At 42.5% G+C, this 27,972-nt stretch overlaps 2 protein-coding genes across 3 annotated transcripts in view; one reads left to right on the top strand and one right to left on the bottom strand.

Moving 5' to 3' along the window:
* Positions 1–182: 182 nt before the first annotated feature.
* On the bottom strand, positions 183–26,249 carry ncf4 (neutrophil cytosolic factor 4). Its single transcript, XM_067496572.1, has 10 exons — positions 26,082–26,249; positions 25,645–25,729; positions 25,395–25,554; positions 19,595–19,665; positions 18,742–18,869; positions 15,458–15,506; positions 7,563–7,661; positions 3,856–4,007; positions 3,012–3,077; positions 183–651 (listed from the first exon to the last, which is right to left on the bottom strand). Exons 1-10 carry the CDS (start codon positions 26,111–26,113, stop codon positions 444–446), a joined length of 1,050 nt encoding a protein of 349 aa, XP_067352673.1. The 5' UTR covers positions 26,114–26,249; the 3' UTR covers positions 183–443.
* The window catches only part of pvalb7 (parvalbumin 7), a 29,253-nt gene continuing 8,935 nt past the window's right edge, over positions 7,655–27,972 (top strand). For both annotated transcript variants that reach the window (XM_067496573.1, XM_067496575.1), the window contains exon 1: positions 7,655–7,805. The gene's annotated coding sequence lies outside the window, so the exon portion shown is untranslated. The remainder of the gene's footprint in view (positions 7,806–27,972) is intronic.

A 27,972-nucleotide genomic window follows, 5' to 3' on the forward strand; every position in this document is an offset into this window, starting at 1 on the left:
ATCAAGTAATGTTCATCACAAACCACATCGTGGAATTTGGGCCATTTTTGGAAACTTGAAAAGGAAAAAAGGAGCAAATCCTCAGATATGAGAGTCTGGAAATTGCTTGAAGTATTAAGTTCTGTTGTTTCTTTATCAGGGCACTTTATCAGCTGTGCTTCAGTGAACAAAGACACATACAATGAAGATAGACAGTTTTAATACCGTAAGTGAAGAAGGGTAAATACAAGCATTTGGGGACTTAATTACAATACTTTCTTGTTTATGTACTCGAGATCACCCTCCCTGGTTAACACTACATGAGCAGTACCAGATTGTGTGCTGCTCTCCATCTCTGGTTTAAAAAAAAAAGCAAGCAATGTGTAAAAATGTTTTAAATAGGTAAAATGTATTGGTTCTGTACTGTATTGCCATGAATGGAGCTGAGTTTTTCATTTATTCTTTCAGGCCTCGGTGTTGTAAACAGAGAAGTCGGAGGAAATGGTGGCGTAAAGTTCCCATGGAAACTGATTGACAGGTCTGTTCACCTTGCCCTCCTGTCTTCGGCTCTCCTTGATCATCAGCTGGATGTCTTCGTCGTCGAGAATACGGATGAGGTCGCCCTCGGGGTCGCGGTAGTTCAAGGCGACGTCGTCCATCTTGAAGACATTCCTGAAAGAGACACAGACAGCGAGACTGTAACCTCACTGGGCTTTTTCAAGATTTCTTAGATGTGTCGACTCTTTCCCTTTTTACTTTCGTAAATGTGAGTATGTGATATCAGAGCAGGTTAAAACAATTACGCCGAGCAAACCTGCACAAAGCAGAAATAAAATGAGGTTAAAGTTGTTTCGTGTAACGTTATAACATCAATGAATAAACATTACATGTTGTAGTGAAGTTGAAGTGCGACGTTCTGCATCTGTTTGGTGTTTAGAGGATATTTCACTTCTCTGAGAGCAATAAAATATGCAAATATTCACTAAAGAAGGTTCTATTATTTTTTATTTTACTTTTTTTTCCTTTACTGTATAAAATATTCATTAGGATTTGTATGTTTTTAATATTGCGATTGTATCATTAGTGTGTGGGGGACTTATTCACACTGTTCATTGACAATAAAGTTGCTTTTTTTTAATAAATAAATGTTTTTTTATTCTTTATTGGGTAATTTACTTTAATGCTAAACCTATTAAAGATATGAAACAGAGGAACATTCTGCAACATATTTCCAGTCGGGCAAATGACTGCCCCCACATGGCTTTTGTTCATACACTATAGTTTAATTAAAATTTAGCTGTGAGAATTATCACCAGGAAAACATGTGCTGCACAAAAGAAAACGGGTAATGAGTTAATGTTGCGCAGCCTTCTGTACATTTGGTGTTTCGCACAAACGGACAGTAAAGTTTATGCCCAGCAATTAGTAATAGAGGGATGTAGAACAAACAAAGGACGTGGTCATTGGGTTCCTGAAGGCACAACATGATGAAATATCACATCTGATGGAGGACGAGCTCAGCACTATTCAAAGTCGCTTCTTTCTGCCACAAACGGTGAAAGGACGAGTGGCAGAGGACACACACTTCCACACAGAGCTATGCAAACACTCGCCCAGATACATGAACATATGTCACATTCTGCTTGAATGAGATGATACAAAAACTGATTGATGCGTGAAGAAATGTAAAAGTGTGCGAAAATCTGCCGACTTTGAATGCACACAAGCAATGATCCGTTCGTTTATGACATTACAGACTCATTTATGTCGAAACCATTATATGTTCGTTTACTAGCTAGCGCAACATCTTCAGTTGCTGCACTCTTGTCGCAATTTCTTTGCTTCTTCCTTTTTCTCACTTGCCACCTTGCAATCCTCTCGCCTCTTGCTTCTCTTTTTCCTACTTACTATCTGCTCAAACTCCCCTCCCTTCAGCCCTTTTATCAGTGCTTGGCCATATTAAAACTCAGGACCAGGATCTCATCCATCCTACTCCAGGGCACAATCGGCCTGAACGCCGAAAAAACAATAATGAGCAGATAAGCGGAGGAAATGAACTGATTATGAATGGGGTGAGGTAATCATCATAGTGCTCACCTATCTAAATTACCAGATAATGAGAGATAGAAGGGGAGGGAGAGTGAAAAAGAAAAAAAGACCGAGAGGAACCGATACGATGGTGTCATAAGCATATGCATCTGATGGTGGTTAGTGTTGTGGGGAGTGAGTTGGAGGTCCCACTGGAACTCATTTGACAAGCGGCCACGATTGGCGACGGGCAATTTGCACGTTTGCAGTGCAAAATGGCAAAATGTGCTGCCCCCCAGGGCAGGCCAGTGATTTAATGGAGTTTAAGGCGTTGATGTTTTTGCTAGAACTTCACTGCAACCACACACACACACACACATAATACTGAGCACGTAAAAAGCTGAAAGTGTGGTCACAAAGGTCAGCAATCACCTTAGTTCAGCAGTACGTCTCAGGTAGCAACACTAGGCATGGAAATCTAAGTCAGTGCACGGACTCGAGCGCAAAAACGTCTCATTTGTGATTTAAAACAGCACATTTCAAAGTCTAATTTGATAAAACGGCCTCAACAAAACAGGTCAAACACTTCAGAAATGCTTTGAAACGCTAAGAGCAAAGATTACCACTGAACACTTAGTACTTTTTAATCGATGCAACTCTGTGACACAATGAAACAAGTAAGAAACTGAGTGAGTGCTACATTCAAAATTCAAAAGTGTGACATGCTCCAGTGACTCCAACCTCAGATCAAATTTGCCAGGTTTGTATCCCATTAGCACATTTTTTGGGAAGGTGTAATTCCCTCCTAGATCTGAGGTTGCAAACAGTCACTTCTCCTGCATAACAAACTGCCACCAACAGCCCCTGCCTCCTTTCCAAAGCAAAAAAAAAACGACCCCTCTCATTGACACTACTGCAAATGCTTAATAAAGCAGAACATAGAACCCACAATTTCAAAAGTCTAGCGAGTCTAGGAAGTAGTGACAGCACCGCCTGTCTCTTACCTCATGCGAGACAGTAGGTCCTTGTATGTTGGCTGGATGGTGAGGTCCTCTTGCACACACACATCCCTGTAAAAAGAAAGATCAAAAATGCAAAAACATTTCTTGAAAGCCCATTTATTCAAGTGTAATTGTGCTGGTAGTTGAGACGCCTGGCTCTCGTTTCATCCCTAAAGCTCAATACATACTGTATGCAACAATCCATTTATCAAGTAACTAAATAAAAAACTTCATAATTTAACATCTTCACATAAATAAAATACAAAACTAACTCAACACTGTAGAATTGCTGCCTGCACTGCATTTACCAAAACCTTTGGCCTTTGTCTAAAGGATTCAGATTGTCCACAATCACCGTACAGTTGCTAAAGCCGACAATGGATCTTCTCTGTTCGTGTTGGGATGGTTGTCGGCCTGCACTTTTCACTATTACAATGAAGGTGGAATGATGGAGACTCTGAAGAGGGTGGAGAATATTTGCAAGGGTCTTGGTTTTGGAAGCGGTGAGTCTGGCTCATGTGTTTTTAAAGGGTTCTTAGAAATCAACAATGGTCTGGCAGCATCATGATATCTGTGAGGTACAATTTAAGCTTTTTTTTAAAATTCAGATTATGTAAGTCTGTCGGTAGCCTGAGTTACACGTAACTTAGTTTCCCACAAAATCTGTCCTGTTCCATGTGACCTCTAAATAGATACAAGTTCAACTGAGGTCAAAGAAGTGTGTCAGCCTAAAGCCTAAGAGCCAAATCCTGCATCGTAATTCCTAACGCGTCAAATAAGTTGATCATGTCGAAGACGACATCCTGCTGACAGTCACACAAACACGCCATCAGCATCCTGAACAGACCTGGTTTCGACTCCAGAGGGGGTGAGCAGAAAGCAGCGCAGACAGCTGTAAGTGTGGCCGCCACCTTCACCTTCAGAGTCACTTTCAGGGAGGGGCTTTATAATCTTCACAAAAGATTCCGGGAAAATTCCCGTCTGATTGTTCACGGTGCCCTGAAGAGAAAGCAAAGGGGAGAGAAAATGGAATGTGATGAGAGAAGACGATGAATGTTTACAATCACAGAGGACGGCATGGCGAGGTACTGAGGATGAGATGAGATGATTTAAAGGAGAGAAAAACAAGAAAGCAGCACGGAGGGGCATCAAGAGACAGATTCTCCCCACTAATTAGCCTGTTCATAATAAGCTGCTGATGTTGGAAACAACCATACACCATGTTTACTACACCCAAGGTGACTGAGTGTGTAAGTCTGGATATACACATTCATCCATTATCTGTAACTGCGCATTCTGGTCAGGGTCACAGGGGGCTGGAGCCTATCCGAGCTGCCATTGGGCGAGAGGCGGGGTCCACCCTGGACATGTCTCCAGTCAATCTCAGGGCCAACACAGAGAGACACACACGGACAGACAACCATTCACACTCACGTGCAATTTGGAGTCACCAATTAACATGCACGTCTTTGGACGATCCACCAAAACACTCACAGTGAACTGCAGTTATTGTCAGCTCATTATATTTATGTTTTTAAGTAAAAAAATGTTATGCAGTAGGAAAGTGAGCAGAACAGTTTTCATTAGAAATAATTAGTCGAAATATTTTCCCGTTCTAGTTATTAGAATTAACCAATACATAGCACCACTTTTAGAAAGCTCTCAGGAAATTATCTGGAAGACATGGGACCAACACAAAGTCTGACCCCTGACCCCCAGTTTGTAACGCGTGGGCTCTCTGCTTTTAATCAGCATCCTACAGTCAGCGACACTCTGTTGTTCTCATTTTCTCAGGACTTGACAAAGTTGGTCCAGCGCCGCAAAAAGACATTAGCTTGGTGTTTTCACAGTTCACCTGCCACGAGGGGGCCTGTTGTGAATAAACCCACTTTGAAATGTAAAAATAGTAAATCACTTTTTCAGCACTTTTCCCCGGAAACCTGCTCATTGCAATGCAGCGACTTGAAGTGAAGAGTGTGTCTCATTGGCAGCTCTGCAGAAGAAAGGGCTTCTGAATTTCTCTGCAAACACTCAAACTGCTGAGGTTTTTTTTTTTCTCCACTTTGGTGTGTTTGAAAGATTCACCTTGATGCGCCAGTTCGCCAGATGGGTTTGTCACGTTTTCCACCCACAGCCGCTCTGTCCAATGACTAAATCAAAGGAACTCAGTCAACTTTTCACAAGTTCCAAGTGTGGCATTAACCTCACCCACCCCTAAAAAAAAAAACAAACCAAACACTTACTACTAATGTGGATGCAAAAGATGCCAAAAAAGAACAAGAGAGTGCTTTGCAGCGTTGCATAAGGATAAATAGATTGTCAGTCTTTTGCATTACGATTTTTGGACCTCTCTAGAAAGCCAGGGGCAGGATAAGTGCATCCTCCTCCTCCTCCATCTATGCTGATTCCCTCTATCTCTCCCGTTTCTCTCTCTCTCTCTCCTATCATGTCAGATTCCACCTATTTTCTCTCTCTCCCACTCACCCACTCCCCGGCTTTTCTCTCACATTCTATCTCAGCACCTCACACATTTTTATTAAACACATTTCCTGACCTTTCTTTAAGTACTCTGTGACAAAGCAGGATTTCTATGACAACTATTCATTGGCACCGATGTTTAGCAGCGGCTAATTAAAATGTCCCATGTCCCGTTTTTTTGTTTTTTTGGACGGCGATTTGCACGTGACACTTGCAGGGTGTAATAAGGACATTTTTCTCCTTAAGTAATTGTTCCTGAAAAGGTAACTGGAGCAGGGCACCTCAAATCACACCAGCCAAGGTACATTATGGTCCCTGTAATGGGCTGCAGCCACGTGGGGATGCTGTGTGCATTTTCTTTTTTTTTTTAAGTTTTATTATAATCTGTAATTAACTTGTTGATTGCTGCAACTCTCTGTTCCGTTTCTTTGCCAGTTTTAATCGCTTGGCAAGAAAAGATATCTTCCAAACCAAACAAACGTTAATTATTAATCAAAGCAAAATAGAAAAATAAACTTCAAAGCCAAAAATATGTGAACGCTAAAAACAAAGTATGTGGACATCTTCACATCACACTTATCGGGTATTTTTGAATACAAACCATGGGCCCCGGCTCTTCATACAACGCCTAACGGGTGCAGGATCTAATGAGTGATGCTGGATCTTTTAACCCTGGATCAGGTTGTCCGATCACGTTTTTAAGCCCACTCCAGCAGGTTAGATTATCAGAGGTAAATGTGAGATCTTATGGTTGTTGACTACACGTATGCAGTATTATTGACACTCAAAAACCGGGTTCGAGAGGTTGTGAGCTGACTGCACCCTAATGACAAATGAGAATAAGAAAGAGAAAGCGAGCGAGACGGAGAGAGTAAAGGGGGAGAGCGGACTTTTTTCGATTCCTTTATGTGTGTTAGCCCATTGCTCAACACACATTGATGACTGATTTACAGTTTTGTTTGTAGACTGCTGGCTGTGACAGAGGAACATGTTACTAAGTTATTTAGTCCTCTGCAATATAAACACCTGTATTAATACACACATTTTAATGGCTTCCTTGCTTAAGAGCATCCATCGTCAGATGGACTTTCTGGTCCAACGTTGTTCCAATCTGAGAGGTTCTCTCTGACTAAACCTGTTCCTGAGCAGGTTTGAGGTTAGACACACGTTGCCATAACAAGCTTAACCTGACCTTTGAGGAAACAGCAGATCCAGGATCATTTTAAATCCCGAACAATAGTATCCAGCCGACCTGTCAGCCAGCGCACCAGGCCCTGCTTCACTCATCTAAGAAGTCTTTTGAAGCTGGTTGTGGAGTCGTAGCCATAAACGTTACGATAATAAGGTTGGACCCTGATTGATTGAAATATTAGGCTTGGGTCAGTGGCAGGACGGTGGCGAATGGGGCTGAGGTCAGGACTCTGTGCAGACTAGTCACACCATGTGTGTATAACTTTATTATCCTGCAATGCTAAAAATATTCACAGGTGAGTCCAAAAACGTAGCCTCTTATCCTAACTTCATGTGGTTTTTGTTAATTATGCATAAATGCCCTCATATACTTTCCATGCACGCAATCTCCCGTGGACATGTCAATTTACAGTATTACAATGACCATCGAGACTGCAACAAAAAAACAAGAAAAGCCTCTTTCCCCCCCTCTGTCCTCATCTCTCTCCCGCTCTCTCTTTTGGAAAGTTTCCTTTCTTCTCTCTCTTTCCTCTCTGACACTCTACATCCATTCTGTCACTCTCTCTCCTCAACCCATCATCTCTTGCCGTGTCCCTTCTTTTCCTCCATCACTCCTTTCATTCCTCCCATCCACCGTCCCATTCCCTCTCTCTTTAAATATTTCCATTCTTCTTCGGAGCTGATCTCCCTCCTCCTCTTCTGCATCGTTCCCATTCATTCCTCTCACTCTCCATCCTGCTTTGATTACCTTCCACTCACCCACTTTTTCCTTTGCTATCTCTACACCTCTCTGTCCTTCGCTCTCTTCTCCCCTTCCCTAGTCTCTCTCTCTCTTTCCCTCACCTCCCTCTCCCACTGTCAGTTTTTAAAAATCTCTGTTCTTACCTCCAGCCAGTCGGTGTTGACTCGTCGCAGCAGGAAGATCACCTCTCCCCTCTTCAACTTCAGCTCCTCCTTGCCGTTGCCGCGAAAGTCAAACATCGCCTAGGACACACGCACCGACACACATACAAAGAAGAAGCCACGCACACGCGCGCACACAAAAGTCAGTGAGAGGAGAGAGGGAAGAGAGAGGAGAGAGACGGACACACTCAACACAAAGAGAGAAGAGACGGAGAGAGCAGACAGGTAAGACATTAAACATTTTTTACCCATTGAGAGTGTGTGTTTGAGAGAGAGTACTAATATATATATATATATGTATATATACGTATATATGTATATATACATATATACGTATATATACACAGTATATATACATATATATATATACACAGTATATATACAATATACACACACATATATATATATATATATAGAAGAAGTAAAGAAGTGATAAGTGATGTGAAAAAGAGTGGAGTTTGAACATATTTGATTTACAGTAACACAAAGACCTTCACATGAAAATGGACGCAGTGAAAGTTGGCAGTTTAATGCTCATTTACTCACAGGATAAAGCATCTGTCAAAATGGAGAAGTATGTGACACCTTTGTGTGCCTGAACAACATATGGTACAGCATACTGTGCGTTCAAGCAGTATCGTGAGTATTCGTGTGTGTGGGATGGAGTAAAAAGCCTCCATGAGGAGTTTGCAAAAAGTAATAGAGCCTGAGGAGATGCCTCGCTCTAATGTGCATGTGTGAGACTGAGGAGGCTGGATGCTCGACCATACAGTTTAGCATCAGTGCATCTGGACTAAAAACCTGCCAGAGTTAAATTTGCATTTAAAGCAGAACTGAGTAGAGTCATTGTGGATGCTTTGAACCTATTACTGTCCCTTTGTAAAGAGACTCCTTGAACAGACAGACGATAAAGCAGCGCTTAACAAACACACACTTGTGTTAAAAATGAATGTGATGTGCAAATCTAAAGGCAAATATGTACGAGCGCTGCGAGAAAGAAATATAGATTTGTGAGAGAGAGAGAGAGAGAGGGAGAGAGAGCAAACACAAGCGGCGGTGAAACGACAAGAGAGTTGGAGATTCAGAGAGGTACAGTGAGACCAAAAAAAGAATGGAGAGCGGTTAAAGCAGTGGGAGGGAGGTGAAGAAGAGGGGGAGGAAGAGGAGGAGGAGATAAGAAAAGTGAAAGTTAAACCGAGGTGTAGATCTGCGGATCACTACCGTTATATTTTAGTTGTTGTATGGGGGACTTTTTTGTGCCGTGTGCTAGTTATAGTGCGAATAACTTGCTAAACTGGCTGCTTAGCACCAAACTATGAAGGGTTTCGTTAAAACCTACTAGCAGGTAAACTGGCAAGTGAGAGTCTAGCTTTTCCTCTCAGGGAGTCGGTGGAGACCAAAGCAAAGCTAAAGGAGAGCGTCTCAGTTCAGGTGCAGAGGGATCAACTAGCAGAAATGAATTGGTGTGTAATCAACGGAAATAAAGAGTCTTCTTTTTTTTGCTTAGAGCGAACCTTTTATTTCTACATGGGGAGACACACAGTCCGATGGCTGCAATCTGCAACCTCACCACTAGATGCCACTAAATGCTACACGCAGCACCTTTATTTCTGCGACGTAAGGGTTGGTCAATAAACTCCCCCGGCCCACTTTAAAATGCCAAAGTCTGGACACACGTAAGACAGCATAATACATGATGGGCACTAAAGCGAGTCAAGTAGTTGAGTTGTTCGAGAAACTGCGGGAAGCGAACACTGCTACTCATTGTTTATTGCGTCACACTGTTGTAGAAAAGAACAAGAGCAAAAACAAATAAGACTCTGAATACGAATGATCATTTTGTCTTTTTCCAAGACAACTAGCACCTGCATGCATCAGGAAATATGCAGAGGAAAGGCAAACTCAGCCTTTAACATCACGTACTACTACTGTTACTAAAAGGAAATCTCCTGAATAGTGTGGACATCTCGACATCACAAACTGGGTTTTGGTGCGTGTGTTCAAACATGTGTGTGACGGCATGTGCAAGTGTGTGTGTGAGAGTGTGCACAGAAAATGAGACAGATTAATGAAGCTGGGGAGACAGGGAGCTGGCTGGATTAACAATCCTCCGAGGTTACCCTCACCCTGAGGACACGTACACGCTCTTTTTATCCATTTCTCCCGATGCTGTTTTAATATAGCCTTGACCCGCTGCTCGCTGTAATTTACATCATGTGAAAATGTGTAGGTCTGTTTTTAATCCAGTTTGTTCCTCTCTGTCTCTCTCTGTGTCACCACTAATCACGCGGCCGCCTCGATAAGTGAACAACTCATCGTACTAGTTGACTTTAGGCGTGTGTGCCATTGGACAGGCTGCACGCTCACTACAGTAGTGTTTTAGGTGTCTCTCTTTTACGGCTTTCAAGTGTCTGGCTAGTAGCCGTCAGCAAGATGAGTGAAAAGGTGTGAACACAGTGATAAGCAAAATCAAAAACCGGGCGCTGGACATGTGTCAGGGACAGATTTCCCAATTATTTCACAAAGAGGAAAAATATGCAATTTGCTTATTGTATTAACTTGTAAAGAGAGACGAGAGGAAAACAAAATGGCCTCTAAGGTAAATGTTGACCTAACCAGTCAATAACAAGTGGTGCATCAGTCCCATCAATGTCGGTTTCAGCTGACACAGAGGTGATGGCAGTAAAGTGTAGGGAGTAGGGAGGTTATGTGGGAAAATGTCATGGAAGTGAACTTCCGTCCTGTGAAATACGAACATGTATTGTATGGCGTTAGTAGCAGCATCAAAAAGCGTCCAGAAGATAAGTACATGCGTTGACACCCAGTGGCTGCCGTGAACTAATGAAGTTAGTGAAGTGAAGTTTCCCACACGGGACCAGAGTTCGAGTCCAGTGTGAAACTACTGGTATTGTTTCTGACAATTTCATCAGACGCCTGCCTCCCTATGTGGCAGCGCTATTTCATCAAACAGCGTATGCGTGTTTACATTATATCGCACCCCATGGATTATGATCCAATGCAACATCTTTTTTTACACTTGGCTCCAGAGTCCAGTGTGTGGTTAAGTTTAGGCAAAATAATAAAAAAAAATAAATAAAAGATCCTTTCTTACCGTTAGGAAACTGCCATTTAACTTCTTTTTTTAAAAGAGTAATTTCTATCATGCCGACAAAGTTTGGGCAGCATTTTTACTAGTAAGGGAAACAATCACCAGTGAGCACAAAAGAAGACTAATTAGATTTGTGTTTTTTTGTGTGTGTTTTTTTGTGTGTTTTTTTGTGTTATTTTGGCTCATGAAACCTCTACACAACTAGACAAATCAGAGAGATGACGATCTCACAGTCAATTTAAAACAAAACAGACAAGAAAAGGAGTCAGTATGAGTGGAATCACTTGCGTGGATGTAAGATAGGTGTGAGGAGCCTTAAAAATATGAAGACAACAGCAGCTATAGACCAGAATTCATTGCTTTTGCATCCTCACAAATGTCACGTCTGTCACGTATGAAATGCATCAGTCTCCTAAATTACCTTTCTATACATTCTGTCTCCTCTCACCCTCTAGAATGTAGTTTATCCAGAATAGCTGCTCAGTGTTGGTGTACCTTGGATGCCCAGGGCTGCTCTCTAAATGTAGCCGCACAACCCTTTGGGCTCAGCCAGCCACTGGAGCAATCATCCGGTACAATTAGACTCACGCCGACCCTGCCTTAATGAGCTTGTTAAACCCTCAGCTCGTTAGTCTGGCAATAGGGAGGTGGAGATGAGATTTTTTTTTTTTTTCTTCTGCTTGACGTTTAATGAAAGTGTATTTTTTTTAATGTAGATGGCCCACTTCACTCCACAAGGCCTGGAGTGACAGATCAGAGGAGGATAGAATTGTGAAAAAACACAAGCACTGGTTCCGCAGGTTGCATGAAAATACCTGTGCAGGTCGCTGCTGCTTTCGAGCTGACATGCAAATCAACAATACGATGCGTTTGCGAATGAATCCAAAATATGTCATATGACTTTTAATGAACTCTGCCTTAACCTAGTTATAGGTTGGTTTTTCCATCTATTTAACAAAGTCCAAACTGTCATGAAACATCATCGGCTCACAGCTTCTTATGACTAATGCGTTTTACACATGCGGATGGCAACACTAGCATCCACTTAGAATCATGTCTGTGACTACCTGACAAATGCAAGTCCAATATCATCTCTCATTGTGTCTTCTGTTTCGCTCTTCATTATCTCATGAGAGGATCGTATGGCTCTTTGGTTGCTGGATGCTTCGCTGTTTTTGCCAGCCACCTGCTAAATGTGCCTGTCTGCCCTTTGGTGCTTGGCTGGCAGAGTGGGATTAATGGGTTCGGAGCCTTTTGGTTGAAAACAACTGTCTGCTGCTGCTGCTAGAAACAGAGTTGATGGGAGAAACGAGACTGAATTAACTGTACTGTGAGGCCAAAACAATGGGCTGAAAAGCTACGCGGAGGTACAGAATATGTCGATGACGATGTGTGTTCATCAGTGATTACACTTTAACACGATAACCACGCTCATATTTATCGATTACATAAAAACACTGGTTTTAGATACGACTTCGTAAAACCGCTGATTTACCAAACAAACTATTTAACATATATATTTAATGGCAAAAAAAAAAAAAAAACTGGGCCAAACTAACATGAGCACAAGGATCCGCTGTGGCGACTCTGAACTCACGGGAGAAGCCGAAAGGGCCAAAAAAATAAAATAAAATTGAATGTTCAAACCATAGGTGTAGGCAGGGGTGGAGCCAGACGGGTGGTGTGTACACGCAGCAGCACTCTCACCGCATAGAGAACTGACCAAATCTGAAGCGCAAATAAATCACGATCATTATAAACAGACAAACTTTAAGGTGGTTTGTTATACTGTGTCGCAATCAGGCAACTTGTTTATGACTATTTGGACTTAGAAACTGTATTTGACATTGCTGACACCGAACAAACACTTGAAAACATATTATTAGCCTATAAATATACAGTGAGTTATTTGCACGTTGGTTATTTATTTATGTATTTATTTTTATTTGAGATCATTTTCAAAATGGGCCACTTCACTGATGGATCCCATTCTGGCCACCCCCAATAAAAAGATCTAACACAGGGGTGTGGAAGTATATTGACTGGGAGAAAAAGGGGGAGACATGAATTCCATGACCCCGCTGGCCTCACATCTTCTTACCAACAGTATCAGAGCAGCTAAAGCTAAATGAAACCTCACCTGCAGTTTCAGTGAACCTCTGATTGGTCATACTTCTCCCTGCCAAGCAGAAACACACCTGCATATTGATGTTTTTTTTTTATTTTTTCACAGATAGGTCTTTATCTAAAATAGGAACTTATTTTGCTCTAATGGCTGTAGCTGGAGGAGAAGATGGGCTGAGCCTCAACTGATTAGGACTTGCTTGATTTTGTCCCCCCCACCTCTCTTGCATACTCTTTTGTCTCCTTAATCCATATACTAGTAATTCGTTTCATTCTTTTTTCACATCACAAACGCCAACCCCCACCCCCACCGCCCCCTCGAGCTTGTGTGTCTTTAAAAGCTCATAGAGCAACCTGCCTCATTGACCTTGTTTGAGGCTTGTAGTGCCACAAGCCAATAACAGTTACTCATCACAACTGTTTGGGGCTAAGCCTGAGCTAATACTAAGTGGAGTGGAATGAAGTGTTGTAGCGTAAACGCTAACATTTGCACCAGCTCCACTGTGACAAATGCCTGCTCTCTCCTCTTATCCATCAGGCTCAGACCAGCCACTGATCATTGTTTGGACGACGTTTAACAGCCACTTCCTCCCGCTGAAAAGACAAAAACCAAAGTGTGTGCAGGACATGCACAGCCACACACAAACACACAGAGGAGCACTAATTTTTCCCACAGAGAAAGGGAGAGAGAGAGAGAGAGCTAAAATAAATGTTGAGTAGGCTGGCAGCTTCGTGAGTAGAGTACACCAGTGTTTTACTTCTGTGTGGGAGAGAGAGGGGAGGCAGAGAGAGAGAGAGAGAGAGAGAGAGGAAAAAAGAGTTGCTGCCCTTAGTTGGCAATGAAAGACCACTGGAGTGTGCAGAGAGAGGTACAGTATGTTTGTGCAAAGCTTAGTGTGTCTCCTTACGTGCAGGACAAGGTTGGGGAACGTTAAACACTTCACAAGGGGATAAAGCACACGAGCCGAAGAGCTGCAGAAACACACGTTTGACCTGCAGACCTCTACTCACACTACGGCCTGTGTAAAGAGTGGCGATGAACACCACCGAAGCAAAGCTGCAACAAACCCTCCAAAATATCCCCAGCTTATGAAGTCATTTTAGAAAGGCTTATTTTCATAAAACCAATTTTTTAAATCCAATTAAATTAAGTAACTTGAGCTATGAAACACCCACTAAAATATGTCTGAGTAGCGTAGCTTCGTGTTGTCGCACCAAAAAGGACGTAAATAATGAATCAATCCCAAGAAATAAATGTTACCGTCGACTGTTTTTAATGGGTTTTAAAATAAATAAGGAAGAGCTCTGCTTTAGAGTCAAGAATTATTGTTAAAATGATTTTAATGCATGGACGGATGTAAACTATTTTAGGGGTGGATATCAAAAACAATGTAGTGCAGATCTGAATATGCTCATATAACATATAGTGTAAAAAATGTCCGATAACGAAATGACGTTGTGACATCGAATGATTGAATCTAATTCAACACGTGGACGTTCGCTAAACAAAAGTCTGAAACATGTTGAATAGTTGACTAGTGAATAAAAAAGTGACAAAAAGAATAAAACACAGAGTGACTAGTTGCGAACACACAAAAACCACAACACACAAATGAAAAGATAGTAGTGTGATAACTGTCATCGGTCTAGCTGCAACATTATTACTCCCACACAAACTTTCATTACACACAGTTACTACAAGGCAAATATTGATTTGTTTTAAAAATAGACATTATAATGCTGATTGTTGCTCTTTTGCTCCCGTCTTCTTCAAACGTCTGCCTGAAGGTTCAGACTTGATCTGGGATTAATGTTTGGATTTTAGAGTCAGGGTAATGGGCCACTGAAGTGAAGGTTAGAGTTCGGGATTGGAAAATGCATTGTGGGTTCTCACAAGTGAAGGAGTGCAAAAGTGTGTAAGTGTGTGTACTATACAGTACGTGTGTTCCAAGGTCAGTGTAAGAATGTGCTGACTGCACAGAAGCCCTTTTTTTTTTTTTTTACCCCTTGGAGAGTTTAATTGGCAGGTCATTACCACTTTAACCCCCACTTTGTTTTTTTTGTTGTTTTTTTTTTTGGTGGAGAGTGTGAGCGGAATTAAAATATGAGGATGGGAAGGAGAAGAAGAGGAGGACGGGAGGAGAGGGATGAGAGATGGTCACAACCTTGGGATAACGGCAGAGGGAGGGAAAAGAAACGAGGACACACTTCAGAGTTGTTTAGGGGGAAAACGTAGGTAAGGGAGGAGAGAAAGCAGCGAGGGGAGAGATGGATACAGAAACTAAAAAAAAGGAAGCGAAGCAGGAACTATTGATGAGGTCAACAGAGTCACAGACATGAGCGAGGAGGGAAAGAGAGGCCGAGCACTTGATGATTTAAGCTTTATTTGCTGATTTGTCGCATCGGTTGATATGCGTTTTTTTCAGTGTGGGTGACTCTGCAAGGTTGCGTGTGTGTTTGTGGTTGTCATCGGATGCAGTCGTGCCAGTGGTGCTGGCAGGATCACATAGTACTTTGGGGTGACAGGGTGTTTCGCTCAAACGTTGTTACTCTGTGGGTGAACCATGGAGACTGTAACCAGAGCAACAGCGACGACGACAACAACAACAACAAAAAAAATCCATTCAAACAATGCTACACGTACCTCCGCCCTCGGGGAGGAGAACAGGTCCATCTTTGGTTTATCCGTCTTCCTAAAAGCCAAAGGGGACAAAGAGAAAGAATGAGAGAACATTGTCTGCAGAATGCATTTCTCTCTAAAGGGAGAAAAAATGGACCATTTGAGGCCTTTAACAGTCTGAATGTTGACCTCCAATTGTAGCACTCGTCGAACTCGGTGCTTTGACAATGAGAGAATCAAAAATGTGGCAACATTCCAAAAGAGGAAGTGTCCGAGTTGCTTGAAACGTTCCAACACGCAAAGCAATCATGGGGTCAATGTGGATAAAGGAAGGTCAGATGCTAAAGCGACGAAAGTAATAAGAGTCTGCCTTTGCATCACTTCCTGTTGTGAGCGCCCCACGTTACCACGCCTCCTGTAACCTGACCACAGAGAACAAGGGCCAACACAAAAGCCTGGCGAGCCACTGCCAAGGAGGAACTAGAGCCTAAAAAAAGGGTAATAAGTCTATTTGGATTCTTCTCGATGCAAAGTGTCTCATCACCTCAGTCGCTTCTTAGATCCTCATGTGTGGCGTAAGAATGACAGCTGGGAAACAGCAGTCTGGGTCTGACATGAAATATTTAGGACTCCTTTTTGCGCCACTGTATCACCGCTCACTGACTGTTTAAATGTGCTGCTAAACGCTGCATTTTCCCGATGCTCCATCTTGAGGATAGAAAACCAATTCCTGTTGAAATGAGGTTGAAACAACAGTGTATTTCGCACCCTGAGGTGATTTAACTAACCAAGCTATATATTATCAATTAATACAAATGTACTGAGATATCAGAAAACTTCCACTGCCTTTCACAGGCTCATTCCTTTTTACTGGTCCCATTACGTCAGCTGCCGTCTCCAATTAAAACCAGTTTCCAGGCCACTTATGCTTTCATTCATCAACAATTGGGTTTGTAACGCTACATCATCTCTGACTGAACTATGCAATGGACTGTACGAATGTGCTGGTCCTCTCTCACTGTCTATGTGCTACCGGCTCCTCATATTCTCAGGGGTGCATTTAACTCTTTTAGGATCCCCATGAGCTGGGAGATAGAGGAGATAAGAATAGATGAACTGGAAACGAGGAAGACTTCAGTTGTGTAAGAGTCAAGGTGAGCCAGGTTTAGCTCTGTTCAGACTTTGATAGTGGCGGATATTTAGGCATCCAGATGTTTAGTCTTACAACTCCTTTGTCCCTTAGGAGCCCTGTTTCCTGTCAAAGCGCTTTTGAGCAAGATGCTGATCTCCAGCATGTATCAAGTCTGAGTCACTAGGTTTGGCGTAAGGCAGATGCCTTGAGATGCAGTGCGCCGGAGGAAATAAACGCTAGCGCGAGCAAAAGGCGGCGTGTTACGTCAACTGACCCCGGAGTCACACAAACTCACAAGCTCTGCTCCTGCCAGCAAACAGTCAGTGGGTCCAAGCCAAGACTCCAGGTACAGAAAACAGGTGCCAATTTCTTCTATAGAGCATTAGATCAATCTTACAGTAACACACTGTAAAAAATAAAAATGATACCTCCAGGGTTTGAAGTGGGATACTTGCTTTTATTAAATTTCGTCTTTGTAACTGAGTTTTTTTTTTGTTGTCAATTATTTAATACGCAGAGCTAATAGCCCCGTGTAGATAATATGCTCAGTGGGAAAAGTTGCAAAGGTGAACAGTTTGCTCAAAGTTCCTCTTTTTCCTCACACAGTCTTTGAAAAGTCAGAATAATGGTCACATCTGACAGTGAGGAACCTGTGCCAGGGATACTGCATTCGTCAAAGCCAGGCCTAAGCGGAGTATCATTTTCAGATACGCTTTCACATTTTGGACGACGTCCGATTTCTGTTTTAAAAATTTCTTTTTCATAAAAAACAATTGTGACAACAAGTGACAGAGACCTGGTCTCAAGACTAAAGACTAGTATCTTTACACAGCACACACTTAACAATGTCATCTGCTGACTGTCAGCACCGTCCAAGCCGGACTGACACCAACCAGGACCAAACTGGGTCCAACTAATCCTCATGACCAAGTAACATTTCGCTAAGTATTTGCCAGCTTTAACTTGTGAGGGAAAAAGAAGCCAATATATTAAGTCAGTTAACAAGTTTACAGTGTACGGTTTATTTTCTCAACCCGGCTTTTCTGGAAGCGATTTCCTACACTTAATCATTCAGTGATGCATCTGATATTTTACAAACTAGGGTCACATTTTGAAGGCCTTAGTTGCTTTTACTAAGACCCAACAAGATTTCTTATTCAGAAAGAAATTATATGCAAATCAATGTAGGGCACAAACCAGCCCTCACACAAAAATAACTAACCCCCTTCAACATTAATTGCAGGCACTTCAGCTTTAAATGTGATTCACCAAGGCTGCCACCTTTGCACCCTCAAACACTTGGTATAATTGGAGTATTATCTCTTCCGAAAGCTTGGATTTAAAAATCTAACATACACATCAAGCAGCCGGTGGTTCTGACCATATCAGCACATTTGATGTCACTGTCTCCAGCCCAAAAAATTATGAGAAATATGAGTATTTCTTAGTTTGTTTGTTTTTTTTTTTCGTCATCACAATATTGTTCAGTTGCTTCATAAATCATGAAATAGACCCTTACGTTACATTAATTTGCTGTCCTAGATTGTGGGGAAAAAAATAAACATTTTTTAATTGATAATAATTGATAATTAACTCTAAGCCTGTGTGTCTTCATATAGATGGATGATATATGATATTTGTTTCTCGCGACACAGAATTATATTTAAATGCATCGGTTGACACCCATTCATCAGACAATTCTAGTCAGTGTTACAACTAACCCCGTCCATTACGATGAACCCTCATCCCATCTTAGGTTGAAACAGTCAGAAAGGTGACAATTCTACTGTGTTTAGTACTGAGGTCAAAGTGGGTAGTGGAGTCGTACGTGAGTGCATCAGAAGAAGAGGTGCTTTTAATGTTTCGCCCTCCCCTTCACTAATACATAGTTTCAACCTAAACGCAGATGCATTATGACCTTGTTTAAGTAGAATTCATAATGTTATGCCTGATCGCTGTGTGTTGTATGTACTAAAACCTGAGTATCACAGTATCAGTATCCTTCATTTTTTTTGTTGTTTCACAAAAACCCCTGTGCTCACCTACCTATTGCAAACTCACCAGAAGTCCTGAACCAATGCCTTCTTTTTACTGTAGGCCCAGTTGCTAAAATGCTTTGAATTACTACTGCTCTGTCAGTTTTGTGCCCGTTAACATGGTGTGCAGGGGGTCTTACACTTTGCGAGTGGGTGGGCGGAGACGCCTAAGGGCTCGGGGTTGTTGCTGAGTATCCTGGTCCGTCTGGTAGAAAAACATCCTGAGATCTTCGTCGAGCAGAAACCATGTCGGCAGCCCCAGCAGCCTCTGCAATAGAAGAGGGAGGGGGGGCAGTGAGGCAAGACAGATAGGGTTGAATAACAAGAAAGGATGAGGAGGACAGAGTAAAAAAAAAAGGATGAGGTGAAAGATAACGAGGCAATGTTTTGGCGGAGAGGTGGAAAGAGGGAAATCAGGGTGGATGGTTGGAAAGACAGTGGGAATTCGATGGAGGAGGAGAAACCGAAGTTGGGCAGTGGGAGATTTGAGTGAGAAGGGTGGAAGCAGTGGAGGAGAGGAGAGAGGAGTTGAAGTGGGACAGATTACAAGTGCAAGGCGAGCGAAGGCGAGTGTGTGGCAAAGTGAGAACCACGTAGGTTGCGGGAAAAAAAAAAAAAAAAAAAAAAGAGTAGAACAAAAAAAAAAAAACAGAAGTGAGTGAGTGGGAGAAAGAGAACCTGATTGTGTTTTTAGCGATGGAGCAACAGTGAAACATGTCAAAAGTCCCACAACTACAGTCAGTCAGACGTGATGTGGGCACAGGGCAGAGCAAAGAGAAGAGAGCAACAACGCCTACATGTTGAGCTCGATCTGCAAACTACTGCTGAAATATCCGAGTCAGTGCTTATCCACCTACAGCATCGCTCAGCCCACCAAGTTGTAGGCTACTGCACCGCAACGCTGCAGGAGATACCAAGCGTGGCAACAACACTTTGTCCAACAGAAGACATAAGACATACGTCTGCAGAGTGCAGGAAATTAAAAGTAATTACCTTCATGTATGTGTTGAGCTCAGGGATTCTGCTCTCTGCAATCTCTTGTTTGTTGCCAATGAAGACTTTTCCTACAGAGACACATGTGCACAATGAAAAAAAAACAAAAAACAGTGTAGGTAATAAAATCTCTGAGCCAAACATTTTTTTGTTGTTGTTGTCCAGGGGTCAGATGTATAAATCCGAGCCTACATCATCTCCCACACAAAAACTGATACTTATGGAAGAGGAAGAAGTGGAATGTGCACACCTCACGCTCGCTGCACTTTGAAACACGTGAGGAGCGGTGTTGGTAGCACCAGTTTACTAAAGTGTCAAGTGGAAGTGGAATAATTGAGGGATAACCTGAATTAAACATGCAGAGTTTTCCTTTTAAACTTCAAGGATGCACACAATACACGTTGGTGCTTGTAAACGGAAGCTGCGTTTACAACACAAACTATCTATTCAAAAATGATATGAATGACTTGCTTTTTCACTGACAACCTCTTGTTTGCAGACAGAAACAGCTGAAAACATGTACGTCTATCTACGTCCGACTGTGGATTGGGAAAGGTTCATAAAGCAGAAACATGCATTTGCATTGCTAGGAATCGGATAAGTGTGTCTTTGTGTACACACACGTATCTGGTCCTGGTATTGGTTCAGTCGCTGGTACATTTCTAAAGCAATGTGATACAATCAACGCAGTGTGTGTGTGTGTGTGTGTGTGTGTGTGTGTGTGTGTGTGTGTGTGTGTGTGTGTGTGTGTGTGTATGTGTGTGTGTGTGTGTCGTTATAGAGAAGTTACCTAACGCTGTGTTAACTGTGTGGGAGCTCGTGAGGTATGCAGTCAACCTGCCATGATGGCAACAGTGGGTTGATTGATCGACTAAAACCGTCGATTGAATTGTTCAAAATGAAGGGGGGCATAGATGAGGCGGCACTGGCCTACGGCGCCTCTCTAACTCCTCGGCCCGAACGTCAGGAGGATCCTCACAACATGGCGCGTGGAAGCCAAAATTCAACCCGGCGTCATGTCGACTTCACATTCTCCAGTGGCATCATTTTAATTGAAAATGATTTCCCTTTACAAAGCACATCTCCTTCGAGACGTCTTCCCCTTCATCCTCAACATCACACAAAGCCTGTTCAAAAAGGACGAGGCGCAGCACAGACTCCTAATGCTCGGATTCAGGCCCGTCAACTATTCATCCAAGGCCGTCCAACAGTGCTGTTAAATCAAATTTAGCACAGTCTTAATGACCTTCGGCCACAATATTCAGCCCTCTCGCTTCTCTCAATTTCTCTCATCTCATTCACTCTGGAGCCCAATAACTCACTCAATCACTCGCAGACACAAATTCACTCATTTACTCACTTACTGATGAATCATGCGCTCACCCCTCTCAATCTCCCGGGACCTCCATGAATAAAGGATCTTTTGACCTTCCATGTGTCACACGCTAGTTTCTATTTTTATTTCCTGTAGTAATATGCGTTATAGTAATATTATGTATGTATGCAGCCCGGACAATATTCCCAAGACTCCGAAATTGATCAGGTAAAAAATGCGTATTTTAAAATCAAAGGACCCTGATAAAGAAAAAAGCCTAACAACAATCAATCGGTGCTTCTGTCATTTTGCATCAACACAATCAAAACGGCTTCAGTTTGAACGATCAGACCCATATGCTCATTTTTCCTTTCACCCATCCTCCCCCCCCCCCCCCATCGCCCTCCTCTCTCCCCACTCCTCCCCTGTCTTTCTTATTCCCTTTCCATCCTGATGAGATGTGGCACCGCAATTAAACCCATCAGATCTAATATTATCCAGCAGACTCCTCGGTGGCAGATGCTAAATCAGAGTTTGTGGAAAAGTAGAACTTTCCCAATATAGCAAGTGACAATGAGAGATAAAGCCTTCAAGTATAAAAAGCCTCTTTAAAATATAATTGCCACTACAAAAAAAAATAAATAAATTTAATATCAAGCTTATTTATGGCTTCATTGGGATGAACTATGATTGGTGCAAAAACAGAAACGAAAGAAAATCTGCAGTATTAGTGTATTAGATGTATTGCTTGGAAATGTTCAAGTATATTGTTACTCTATGACATAATGGCTGAATTATTCAAAGGTTGGACACAGCTCACATTCACTTACAACCCTGTGGAAAACCCCACTCTGCCAGAAATCTAAGCAGCTTAAAGGAAAATGCCACAAATCCACCCATCAAAATCACATCATGGGCCTGGAACACAAACACCTATAGTAAACACCACAGCTCAGTAGGGAAGAAACACGAGGGCCGAGCACTCAGTAAAAAGATCGGGGAACAACCGAAGCCTTGTTGCGATGGATCGGATCGCATTCCGCTCTGGCAAAGCTCCAGGCATGAGACAACGCCGCAGGTGCACCGTGAAGATGAGTCGGACGGGGATACTTTGAAAATGCAACTCTGGTATTTGTTTTTGTTTTTACAAATAGTAATGTGCGGGTACAGTCTGATGAAAGCATTGTAACTTGCATTTAACAGCTGATTTAAAGTGCAGGTCCACAGTCAAAAACAACAGCAATGAATCTACAGTCTGTGCTAGAAATGCTGCAACTTTGCAAGAATCAACTTAGTGTGACTACTTTGGAAGATTGAAGCCTTTTATTGTCTTGAGATAAGAGGCCTCTTAAAGGTCTGTATGAACACGATGAAAGCAAAACGTGCACAGTGTGTGCACTTTAGTTCAGCAGAGCTTCAAAAACCCTCCAATCTCACTGCTGAGTTTTTGGAGATGAGGTCACGGACCTCTAATCTTAATAGCGATGAAAACATGGTTGCACAGGAGACAAAGGTTTTCCCAACGTGCCTTTGACGAAATTCTACTAGTTTTACTTAGAGGTCACGGGGAGAAAAACAAGCAGTCGACACTTTTGTTTGGCGCCGAACAGTAAAATCTTCGGGTGTTTAGGCAGCACAGTCGAGTCGCCGTCCTCTTGCTCGTCTTCTACTGCATAAGTGTTGCTGAACAATACACAGTTATGAAACACCGCTTAGACTAAAGTGATTAGAGTCCAAACAGAAACAAACCTGGAGTGATTTCATTGTGATTACACTGCCGCTTGATTTTCCCTCTCAGCCTTAGCACGTGCGCGGACCAACGCCAAATCGGCCCTCATCTCTTGCTAATCAGTGGTTCGAAACCGCCCATTCAAAAGCCTTCGGGCTTTTTATTAGTGCAGACGTTACTATTCAATCTGGACGTTAGCGGCAGCTCTCAGACGGAGAAGGTGGGAGCAGGACAGATTAACTAGTTCCACCGATGAGTGTAGCCTGAATCATGGAAATCCTGCACACGCCATATTAGTAGCATAACTTTATTTAAAAGAAAACCTGGGGTGGAGAACAATAAATAAAATAAGGATGTTACAAGCACGTTTAGTGTCTGGTGTCATATTTATTTGCCAATATCTACCTGCTCTGTTCTTTGTCGAGCTTTAAACATAACTCTTCAGTTTGTGCACGTAGTCTTCAGCAGCTCATGGGCCGGTGACTTTTCGTCCCCCGTGGTTGGATTATTAAATATCCAAACCTGCTCTGTTGGTTGGATTTCTTTCTGGTTCTTCTTTGTCCTTACGCCACTCGACTTGTCATCTTAACACCACACAGTCTTTTTTTTAGCAAAAATGTTCCACTCCTTTCTACAAATGGCATTAAATAATAAATGGAAAGTTATCACATGAAAATAGTCGCACACCACAGATAGCCCCATGCTGCTCTGCAGTATGTTGGACAGCTGCTCTGGAGTCGGAGTAAGATAGTTGCCATAGTTTCCCTCTGCATTCTAAAATGCAAAGAGCACTGTACAAATGAAAACCTGCTTTGACAAAAAGTTTCTCAAAATGGTGAAGATGATGGTGGGGGAAGAAAGAGACGTTGAATGATAGACCATTGTTTTCTTCTCCTATTTGTCTGTTGCAAATGTCATTCACTGTGTTACCATCTTCAGACATACGGTTAAACTGACGTGAGCGGCATAAACGTCTGAAGGCTGAATTTTCTTATGAAGGTGCATCACACCTAAAGTACCACTTCCATTTGAGTTCACTGGAGAATGCCTCATTAAATCCGAATGCACAGACGAAAACTGGATGAGATCTGGAATGCCAGCTGTCACCACGAACCCTGTCCGGTTCTCCCCATATGCAGGAAGCAGAGGAGAATGAGAAAGTGAAGGCTGCGGCATGACAAACCAGAATTGATGCAGTAAAGTGCAGCTCTCTGTATCCAGTCAGCAGCCGACCAAAAGCAAAATCAGTCATCGCTGTGAAACTTTCACAGTAGCTCTGCTGACTTGGTTCTATTCTCCCTGAACAAATAGGACATTTTTATAACTATTAACTTGTCACTATAGTGGAGAATCATTTGGAGAATTTGTTCAGCAATGCAACCTAAAATATAACCATAACCTTCACAGTAAATGGGACAAATATAAAAATTTACACAAAGTACCAAAAACTACAGATGACCAACTGCAGTCTGGCCTCTACACACATTGTGTGTATGTTCAAACCTCGATGTCTCTTCGCAAAAGAGGAAACTATTATCAATCATGAGTGAGAAGGTTTAATGTGCAGGTAAAGAAAATAAAAGCATAATCCTCAAAAGTATATTCATACACATAGCTTCTATTTTATGGTGCTCATCAAGCAGTGTTTCTCTGTATTACTGCACTATTTGACCTTTGAACTACTGCCTGACTGGACATTTTTAAGCTCATATCATAGCTAGAACATTACATTCAATAATAGAGTGTGTCCAGTATTCCCAGTGTGTATTTATTAATCATACAACATGTCACAAATCAGCGTAGATTACGAGGATTTGCTGTAGTGGCGCTATAACAAGTACGGTGGCCCGGAGACCTCAAAGCACTGCAATACATGCAAATAGCCAAAACGCAGGCAAACATGCAAAAACTACTTCATGAAATTGCCAAGGCAGGTGCAGCATTACGAAACATGCCAGCAAAAGCCACGACACAACAACTCAAAACAACTTTACACATCGAAATATTCGTCACTTCTTTCTGGTGTGGACAACTGTCAGAGCAGTGTTTCGAGGGGAACTAAAAAGTGACGGGACATTTCGATTTGTAAATGTATTTTTCACTTGCTCCCTCGGTTGTGTTGGATCTAAATAATTATTCTAATTATAATCAAAATAATGAGAGTAAAACGGGAGAAGCGAGTTCACAAAGTAGGTTAACTCACTTTATCAATCCTGTTGCTACATGAACCAAAGGAAATTTAAATGTAAACGTTCAGTTGGATAAATACAGTACATCGCTGAGTTTGAAGGTTTATCCCGAACTAAAACACCCCAGCGGTTGAATGTTTCGCCACTCAATGCTGAAATCTAGCAGGAAGCTGCACTTGCACATAGCTGATCCAACTGCACCCACGCGTTCAAAGGTGATTGTCACATCGAGTTGCTGCTGAATCTGACTTTAAGCAGAAATCATTTTCCAGACCAGTGTGAGTTTTTATCTTCGCTGGAACACCACATAATGTGGAGCAGTTCCTGCATTTTCTCACCATTGGACTGTTGGCTTTGGTGACGTCATACTGTAGTTAAGCATTGTAGACAGGGAAGCAACTTATCAAACGTTCAAATCAGAGATAACACAAACAGTCATGGCCTTTGATTTATGACATAGTGTCTGTCAGGCCTTAAACAGCATCAAATCAGTATCAACAAATGTAATGAACAGTGGCCCCCACGCAGATGTGCTTTCTGTGATGTGTCAAACCTCTGGATACGCACCTGGTAGAGGAGGCAGGATGCAGGTGTTGGGACCGGGTTTGTCTGGGTTTTCTGGGGAGTATTTGGACTCAAGGATCTGATGGAGGTTGAAAAACTCTCTGTACCTCCTGTAGATCAGATACTTACTCCCTCCTCTAGTCTTCACCTCAATCACAAACCTCTGGGAGCAGAACAGAATCGTGAATGACACACACAGCTCATCCTTACTTTCGAAATGGGCTCAGTTATAAGTTATTAATGTCCCACGTACAAAATAGTAGATGAAGCCTTTCTTCTCCTCAGTATCAGCTATTGTGGCACTGACAGGGATGTTGTGAGGCAGCTGGTCAAAGTCACTGAGGAACACAAACAGATGCCGGTTACACAGTTGTCACGTTGATAGATTGAGACGCGTCAAATTGTAGCATGAGCTGATCTATGGTTGCAGCGAAAAAACAAGCGAGATACATCGCGTTTAAACAGGACACAAAGCAGCTGCAAACCAGCTGCGCGTCTGCCTCTGGTTTCGCTACCCTGTAATATTTTAGGCGCACAGATCAAAGAAGGCGAACTGAAACCGGACCAAAAGTACCAAGTTATGTAGCCATTTTACTGCCAGATGAATCTGTGAGTCAAACATTCAAAAAAGAAAGAAAAAGAAAGAAAGAAGTATTTGGTGATTTTACGCACACATCCAAACTCACTCACCTTTCGTCTCGTAACTGCTGAGGCAGCGACATGATGATGTTGCGCACACGACCGACTGCAGACAAACGGAGAAAGTTTGGACTTTTCTCTGAGTAAAGATCGCACAGACTACAGCGGACTGCGCCGACTAACTGCGCCTGGAACAGCCCGCAGGCGCAACAGTGCGGAAACAGACAAGAGGAAGAGGAAGTTCCCCAATAAAGTCCAGGGGGGGGGGGGGGGGGGGGGGGGTCGTTTTATGACAAGGGGCGTAGACGGTGTGTAACATCGGTTGTGATCGAGCAACAGCTGGACGTGTAACATTGATGCAACACGCAGTCACTTGTGGTTAGGGGCGAGCTTTTGAAACTGCTGCAATCATCCAAATCCGCCAGCAAATGCAGTGATGGATGTTTGAATTCAGCCAGGCCAAACTTTGGAATTGGTTTCTTTGCTTCTCTGTGCCAAACTGAAACCCAGCAGAATGTGCTCATGCGTTCACTTTCACTGGGTGTTTCCACAGCTGTTGCTATAATTATGCTTAAAGCAGGGTTGTATGTTCTGCATCAGGGTTGTGTAGGGAAAAAAAAGATCTAAAAAAGAATGACACTAGACGTCCCTCCCACCTTCCCCTTCGTTAGTATATCTCTCCCATTCTAGCTGAAAAATGCCTCCAGATGACATCATTTGAACGGCTAATAATGACAAATCTCCTCCTGGTGATGTCATGGGGAGGAGTTTTTCAGCTAGAAGAAGAGAGAGATGGGATTGGGGAAGCCAGAAGGATGTTTGAAAACATTAATGTGCATTAACAACTTAAACTAAGTCTATAGAAGGCAAGTTGATGATTTGGTGACGTTGCCCTTTAAAACACTGAGAAAACTCTACAGCTGCCTCCAGCCTTTAATACAATATGCTGGAAACCTATTTTAACTACTGTAGTTTTAATCTTGAAAATAGAACCGGCACTGAGACTGAAGTTCTTTTCTTTTTTTCCACAGCCCTGGTTGAATGAGACGTGAATGTGAAAAGTGAAAGAAGAGAGTCACACGCTGCTCGTGCAGGCAGTTTGCTGCGGCTCCACATCGTTTTCCCAGCTGTCGCACTGAATTCAGTGTTGCTTTGAATGCAAACTCTCCTTCATGCTGCTGTTTCTTCACTCCTCATGAAATGTTACATCAGCAGAAAGGTTCCCAAGAAAGCCAAGATCAATAATTGGAGAAACTGATACCCAGTGGGAGCACGGGCTTCTGCCTGGAGACATATTGGCAGAGTTAAAACGTTCACGGGCTTCACCTGTACATCATTCGGCACATAATGTGCCTCCTCCACCTTTAGTCAACGTCAGCTATTCTCTCGCCCTCACTCCTTATCTCACTTAAAGCACAAAGTGCACATTGTCCAAATCACTAACAGGAGACGTGCACGCACGCACCCTCGGACGCAATCACGCCGTGACTCACTGTTGACCTCTCACCCGTCCTTTGGTAGATGAATACAGATGAGCTCGCGCTAATGAATATAGTTTCAAAATCAAGTGTGAGGGGATTAAAGCTTAGAACACTAGATGTCAGCAAAGTTGTGGCTGTGCTAGAGGTGTGCTTCTGTCTGTGTGTGTGTGTGTGTGTGTGTGTGTGTGTGGGTGGGCGGGTGAGAGAGAGACTGAGACAACAACCATGATTTATTGCCTAATATTCATTTTCAACTTCACTTAAAGGATGACGAGTAGGTTACTGAATATGGTTTTAATTCCTAATCCATCATGATCCATCCACTCTGCCTTTGTGATGTAGACTCTACTTCAGACACTGGCAACAAGAGAAAGCGTATTTATTCATACTGTGTCAACGCATCACATGGCAAAGTAACACTTGCAGTACACTGGGATTGCAGGCTGCAGTACTGGCACGAA

This window comes from Channa argus, chromosome 3 (genome assembly GCF_033026475.1).
Source record: "Channa argus isolate prfri chromosome 3, Channa argus male v1.0, whole genome shotgun sequence".
NCBI classification, from domain to species: Eukaryota; Metazoa; Chordata; class Actinopteri; order Anabantiformes; family Channidae; genus Channa; species Channa argus.

Coding starts and splice junctions, on each gene's coding strand:
- ncf4 (XM_067496572.1), bottom strand. CDS start 26,113: ATGTCGCTGCCTCAGCAGTTACGAGACGAAAG. Junction 25,730..26,081: donor CAGCAGTTACGAGACGAAAG/GTGAGTGAGTTT, acceptor TGTGTTCCTCAG/TGACTTTGACCAGCTGCCTC. Junction 15,507..18,741: donor CGCCCACCCACTCGCAAAGT/GTAAGACCCCCT, acceptor TTTGGCTTTTAG/GAAGACGGATAAACCAAAGA.